General features: G+C 34.8%; 1 protein-coding gene across 3 annotated transcripts; it reads right to left on the reverse strand.

The window, feature by feature from the left end:
• Positions 1 to 3,504: 3,504 nt before the first annotated feature.
• LOC140828076 (protein IQ-DOMAIN 2-like) lies at positions 3,505 to 7,155 on the reverse strand. 3 transcript variants are annotated; one of them, XM_073191065.1, is made up of 7 exons: positions 6,955 to 7,155; positions 6,489 to 6,818; positions 5,899 to 5,999; positions 5,484 to 5,804; positions 5,114 to 5,335; positions 4,793 to 4,915; positions 3,505 to 4,382 (listed from the first exon to the last, which is right to left on the reverse strand). In XM_073191065.1, the coding sequence occupies exons 3-7, from the start codon at positions 5,971 to 5,973 to the stop codon at positions 3,693 to 3,695; spliced, it is 1,431 nt and encodes a 476-aa protein (XP_073047166.1). In that variant the 5' UTR covers positions 5,974 to 5,999; positions 6,489 to 6,818; positions 6,955 to 7,155; the 3' UTR covers positions 3,505 to 3,692. The 3 variants fall into 3 exon arrangements, with proteins under 3 accessions (XP_073047166.1, XP_073047158.1, XP_073047173.1); XM_073191057.1 differs by lacking the exon at positions 6,489 to 6,818 and having other exon boundaries at positions 5,899 to 6,001; XM_073191072.1 differs by lacking the exons at positions 6,489 to 6,818; positions 6,955 to 7,155 and having other exon boundaries at positions 5,899 to 6,444.
• Positions 7,156 to 7,380: the final 225 nt, after the last annotated feature.

Below are 7,380 nucleotides of genomic sequence, written 5' to 3' on the forward strand. Positions count from 1 at the left end.
TAGGTTTAAGACCACGTGGCATGAGGAAGATTTCGTGGCACGTATGTTTATATGGTTCTCAATTCATCGTTGCCCCCTGATTCTTAATTTTAAAATTATAGAATTTTATTGAGCTAATAATTTGAATATTTTGTTTTTTTTTCCATAGTTTTCGTATGCATTAGATATGATATTTTTAAATAGAATCAAATGGAACTAATATATAACTCTGGCTAGTAATTTTTTTGCTAATCATTTGACACATTTAAATTTGTATACAGATTACAAAATATTTAAACTAATTCAGCTTTAAAAAAAATACTTATATTTGCACGCAATAGTTCAAATAATTTATGAGTTTTTCCGTATAGATTTTCTTTATATTGTATATATCAGACCTTAATTGGGCTGTTATTTTAGCTTGATCCACGAAGCTTTTAATAAATATATGGACAAGCATGACAATTGTATTCCCTCAAATGGGAAAAAAAAAACATGTATTTAAAGTTTTGCCACCTAAAATACACTAAGTAGCATCTTTAACAAAAATTTTGGGTCGGTCCACAACTGCCTTTCAATAGCAGAAACTGCACTTCTACAAATTAGTTTGTGCCTTTCGGTATACCGTTGGAAATTCATGGTAATACTAGTGGCAGATTCATTTAAAATCATTGTGTCTTACAGCTAGAGCAGATGAGATGGTGAATGTTTGCTCACAATTCACATATTTTTTAGAGTCAAACAAGAAATATATTCGTGCAGAGAATTTACAACCAAAAATAATATGAATCAATTCAGAATATCTAGCTAAACATCAGTTTACCTTCAAGTTCGAACCCACAACGTTTCCAAGGAAAATGGCCTTTGGTTCCTAGTTTGAGCCGCTGCAGTTCCTAAGGGAGATGCATGTATAAAAAAATTTCAGCCATTTCTCAGACATAAGTAATAATACATTCTAAACAAAAATCTTGGCTATTTCTCAAGAAAGCCAAGGGATTTTTGCTGGAAACTGTTTGGATTCATCAAGGGATTTTGTTGTTTTGTGTGAATGAAACTTTGGAGTATATATTCTGAATATAAGTAATTTGAATGAAACTCACTCATTATAAACAATCACAGACAACACAAAATCCATTTACTTGGGGAAAAAAAATATTTATCTCAATTTTCATTTATTTTATAAGAAACTTTTATACATATATTTTTCATTTTCACAATATGGCTAATATATCTAGGTTCTTTATGGACTCGATACACCTTATGTGCATGTAGGCCACCCCATATTGCAAAAACATGCATTGTATATCAACAAAACTAGTAAGTTCGATTTCCAAGTAATTAATAAAAACCAAAAGCCAGATAATCTTGAATGGGGAAGTCTCAGTGATCGCGTGGGATATTTAATTAGTTCAAGTGAATCCTCACTCCGATAGTATGATTCCTCATATTCTTCCACCCTGTATGTCGGCCTTCTCTTTCCACAACCCAACATAGTAATCCATATACTGGACAAAGAACCCATGTACTATATTAAATATAGTGTGATCCATTACAGCTGGACTATGTTAGTATGATATAAACAAATACTAAAACTTCGAGGCAGTTTCCATTCAGTATACTTTTTGCTTTAAGAAGCTCTACTTTCATTAGCTTCTGATTTTCCGGCCGCCTTGTTCCCCGCTGCTCCGCCGTGCCTGGATTTCTGTCATCATCTTGTGGGTTAGGTTTTCCATTTTTAGCAAGTTTTTTTTTCTGGAATATCAGTTTCAAGATTTTTTGGGACATGAGAGTGTACAGTGACCTTCAATGTTTAATGGGCTCGCTCTTTTTTGGAAGGTTTGACAACTGAAGAAAATTTGTTCAAAATATTTTCTTGACATATATGCCCACCGATATCCCGGAAAGTCACCGTACTTACAGTTTTTTTTTTTGGCAAGAAACTGCCCAGTTTCCCATTTCAGAAAATTAAAATCTGGCGTTAATCGGCTTGGAATTTAGAAAAACTTTGTGTACAAAAATTATAGATCGGGGAGAGACAACCCGACGGTGAAGATTTCATCCGCGCGTGACATCCAGAGCGGCCACAAGCTCCGCCGCACCGAGCCGGGTACGACATGGAGGGTCGATTCTTACTGTCTGCACTTTTGGGCCCTGAAGTCAATCTTAAAAAATTTCTACACAAGAATGGATTTTGAACTGTTTACTTCGAATCTGTCCCGCTGGCCTCCGTAGTTCTTGACTGTGTCCTGCGTTTGAACTAAATTCTCTGATAAGAGTCGCAGGATTGGGCTTTCCACTCTTTGGAAGTTGTAAGATACGAATTTATTTCATTTTCAAACATAAAAAAATTCTAATTTATTTAGTAGTTGGTCTATTGATCTTATATTTTTTTAATTAATATTTTTTCAAATAAAGCTTTTTTGAAAAAAGAGTTAAAATCGACTTCAATTTTATGTTTAACTATGATATTTTTAATTTTGTTTAAATTCTTCAGAAAAAATCAAATAAGAATCACTTGCCCTTATATGTAACATGAAAAAAAAAAAGACGAGGACGAAATGTCTATATATAAATAATGTGTTGTTTGACTACCAATAATAAGATACTAGTATAATGATGTATGTGTTGCGTATTTATACAATCCGTTCTTTTAATGTAAACAAAATTAAAAAATAAATAGTAAATTTAAAAAATGCAAAAAATGTAGAAATTTTCGTAAACAAATAGTCACCAAAACGTAATATATACGTCAATTTTACAAAAGTGCGTGACATTTTCATAAATAAAAAATATATTAAATGACATAAATGAATGTCATTTTGGTAAATAAGAAACATCTTACGACAAAAAAAAAATCTAAAATAACTCATTTACCTAATAAATTTAATTAAGTTAGAATAAAATCGTAATTTTATTTCAAGTTTCACCAAGTAATCGCAAAAACATTAATTAAAGGATATCTACTATAATAATATAGTAAGATTAGATACGAAAGATGATGACCTATAAATAACCCTCTCTAAGGCCACTTCGTAAAACCACCTTGGTGAGGAAAAATGGTGTGTGGGATATTAATTTTATTTATTATTTTAGGATTTAAATTATTCTCAAAACACATTTCAAGGAATTAAATGTATCTAACTTTTTCATCATGTTCGAAAAAAAATATGATTTTGTAGAAATGGTTAAATTTATAAATTATAAAAAAGTAGAGAAAAATCAAAAGTAAGTAATGTTTGAAAACTGATAGTTTTTGATAAACAAATGATTCTAGTATTAATTTTCACCAAAACACAAAGAGTAGGTCTCTTGTGAGACAGATCACGAATCTTTATCTGTAAGACGGGTCAACCCTACCGATATTCACAATAAAAAAATAATATTCTTAACTTAAAAAGTAATACTTTTTCGTGGATGACCCAAATAAGATATTCGACCCACGAAATTGATTCGTGAGACCGTTTCACAAGAGTTTTTGTGAAACACAAAGCAAATGAAATTTTCATATCTATGTCGGCTGTAAAATATTTCTGAACGTTAACAATATTACAAGAGAAAGAGAAGAACAAATAAAAAAATATATAACACAAAAGGTTCACTCAAACACTGAATAAAACTTGCCCCAAACCAAATCCCTCGAATGAAAAAATATTAAGTGGAACATCACAAATGATATAAATTGTTAATTTCCATTTTTCTTCTTGGACTTCACATTAATTGGCCACTCCACTCACAGAAATGGAGCTAGTGTCGACCTTCGGGGGGCCAGAATGCCGCCTGGCTCGGTCAGGTGAAGGTGGAAATGGGAGTCGTTTCTTGATAGATCCCTTCTCTGGACTACTATTACCATTTTCCATTCCTAATGGACTCGGCAACTTGGACTTTGCCTTCGCCGAATGAGTGGATGCCATGTAACTCGGGACTGGCATCGAGCTTCCCAAGCTTTCATCGTCTCGTACTGATGAACCAGTAATACTATGCCTCCTATTACGCTCGGATTGCAAGCTAAGAATGCTTCTTGAATCATCTTCTTGACTTAAAGCAATCCCTCTTGGGCTTGTGGGTTTCAATTTTCTTGCTGCCACCGAAGATGTAGCTGCCTTTGGAGGAGTGGGAGTTCCAGGTGACTGGTAGCTAGATGGGGGCTTTTGGTAAATTGGTGAAGATGGATTTTCAGAGTTTAGTAGGTGACGCGCAAAATATTTTGTTATTTCTCCTTGACTAGTTCGTGGGATAGCACTATTTGTCGATATGGAATCACTGTTAATATCTTTCTCTGTTGAACTTTGAGTTTCCCATGGCCGAGCAGCCATCCATCTTTCTAACCAGCTCCAACCCCAGTGAGGATTAGTTGGGTCCATGAAAAGTAAATTTGAAGATCTTGCTGACTTCTTCCACATATGCTGCTCAGTTCACATGTTGACGAGTACACAGAATAGTAAAATTTCTGATGCCATCAAACATTTACAGAAGTGTATACTTCCATTTGAACGTTTCAAATGCATTATTTATAGTTTTTTCTTCACCTAGAAAAGGGTGTAGCTACGGGATTAGTTATACATGATCCTGGTGAAATTTTTTTATTCACAGCTCTTCAACTTTTCTCTTAATTCGTGACCTACTCATTTGTAAAAAAAAAGTGTGGTACTATGTTTAAGACAATGTCTAAAACAAAGTAGGTCAAATAAACACATACACCAAAGCACAGGACACTGTATAAAATTGAATAGGTCATATATCAAAATCTTTGTCAAAGAAAAGGTTAAATTCCTGAAGTTACGCATCGCGGGTGGATGGAGATAAAAGTGAGTACCTGATCATGAGTGTACGAATAAGCCAATGCTCTTTCTCGCCTCATAGCAGCTTCGTACTTGTGGAGCAAGCTTGCCTCAATTTGTTCTTTTGACTGTAGACTATGGTCCCATTCCTCTCCCATCTGTAGAAGCATCAATAAGTACGAAGCAAAACTATGATCGACACACCAAAGTTTTACATCATAATCGAATTGAGGTCAAGTTAAATTCTAGAATTCCTCATGAACACCGCCTAACCCCAAGCTAAATAAAATTACAAGCATGAGAGGAAACACTCTTAAATACAAATGTTGAAAATAATATTAGTAAAATAAACTAACTTTCAGGCTCTCCAGTTCTTTAGCACGTTTCTGCAGGAGCTGTCTCTGCAGTGCCCGATTCTCTTCTAACATCCTGATCCGTCTTGATTGAATCTGAGATTGCACACGAGAAAGAGCTTGCATGCATTTCAGAGTGTTTGCTGTTTGACGATTCACAATCGGCCCATCAACAAGTGATTTCAGTCTGACTAGTCCTCTTAGAGCTCGCAATGCTCTCCTCGCCTAAATGTTAGCAACACCATAAAAAAACTTGATTCTAGCATCACCTAATTTAATAATTTTTCAATACGGAAATAAAGCAACACCAAATTTTATAATTCAAGATTCTACAGCAAATATGTTGCATCCCTTCTATATTATCAAACCAAACCTGGTAACCACGGAATGCTGTCTGAATTCTGATTGCCGCCACTTCCTCTTTGGATTTTCCGGCGAATCTAGCCACAGAACAAGGTTGAGATATCTCAGGAGTTACTGGTGTGGCAGCTACATCCTCGTCATGGGCTGCTGCGTTAACAACTGCTACAGCATAAGCATGTTTTGTAGGTTCATCCTCTAACTCCGCCAACTTCACATATTCTAATGGTGGAAAAGGATGAGGATAAGATACTTCAACAGTCCCTGGATTTTGAGAATCTGAAACTGATGGCTTTTCTTTCCTAAACCATTTCTTCTTTGATTTATTCGCTCTCTGAATTAAAACCATAATAAAAATCAATAGAGTTGCCATTTATAAACCAGTCATCATAATATTAGCCAATCCAATTTGTTTTGAAATTAGGAACCTCAGCTTTTTTTCCTTCTGAATCTGGGCTGAGAACCTTCTTTACCGATGAAAACCAACTTTTCTTGCTTCCCATCTTTTTATCATTACTCAAGCACTACACTGCAAACGGAACAAACAAACATACTAAAAAGCTTTCAAACATCCCAAGTAGATCCAGCAGGACTAGCAGTAAAACCGCTCCCTCCACAATTTTTTAGTCAGGTAAGATTTGCTCCAAGGACTGTATAACCGAATTTCAAATAACCAGCAGAGGAACCAAAACTTTGCACTAGAAATTATTCCAAGATTTGATACTTCCCAATCAGATTCAATCGTGTCTGAATGTTAATTCACGACCAATAGAATCTATACTCGACTAACAGAACAAACAAACTAAAAGACAAATTATTCCAAGATTTCATACTTGGCAGACAGATTCAGCCAGGCTAGCAAAGCCAATAGCCTACTCCATTAAATTTTTCAACTCCAAGATTCAGTCAAAGGACTACTACATATCAAAATTTTCAATATAATTGTCAAAGAGCAGCAATTCAAAACGTGGAGCTTTCACCTAATGTCCTATCTAAAATAGTGGAATTGCATTGTTACCTTCTAGCGTAACTTAAGGCATCGCTACCAAAAGTGGTCCAACGAATTTTAACTCGGTGCTATATAGGGAAATGAATCGTCAAAGAGCAAGAATTTATCCAGTCCATACGCAGCCGCTTTGGTTGCCGTACAATGTAAATATTTGAGAGACACCGACGGGGAAAAAACATGGCAATCACCAAATCCAAACATCTAAATACCAAGATATCTTTTAGTAGCAAATTTCATCATGTCCGGGTGTGAATGTGCAAGCATTGCCACCTAGTCATCAACAGTTTTCAACTTTGGTTCTCCCAAACACAAACACAACTCCTCACTCCACAGCTATAACTAAGAATCAAACAGGTGAATATTTCCCAAGAAAAAAATCAGTCAATGCTCTTGAAAAAATAATGGGATTGATGAATTCCACATCAAGAAACTTTCTTTCACATCAATACTTAACGAAAATGAGATGGGAAATCACCTGAAACAGAAGTAGCCGCTCAGATCTCACGCATTTATTCTTTCTTCACAGGAGAGTCAACGAAGTCTCTGTCTTCCCGTACAAATCTAGAAACCAAGAAAGATGGAAAAGCAGATCTGAGGAATGAAATCTGGGAAGGAGAACTTCTTACAGATTTGCTAGACTAGTGTGGGACCCAACCTAATCATCATCATCATCACATAACGATTCTCAAGACAACATTGTACTTGATCCGTTAAACAAACGAGTGTTCATTTTCACGCAAAAGCAAATAAAATTATATATGTTGTATTGAAAATTATGATATAATTTTTTTTATATACTAATATCTATATAAATTTCAATACACCTTCTCAATTTTATGTCCATATATTCAGAGACAAAATCAGGATTTCGTCGTTGGGATGTCTAAATTTTTATGTGAAA

This window comes from Primulina eburnea, chromosome 1 (genome assembly GCF_022965805.1).
Source record: "Primulina eburnea isolate SZY01 chromosome 1, ASM2296580v1, whole genome shotgun sequence".
NCBI lineage: Eukaryota > Viridiplantae > Streptophyta > Magnoliopsida > Lamiales > Gesneriaceae > Primulina > Primulina eburnea.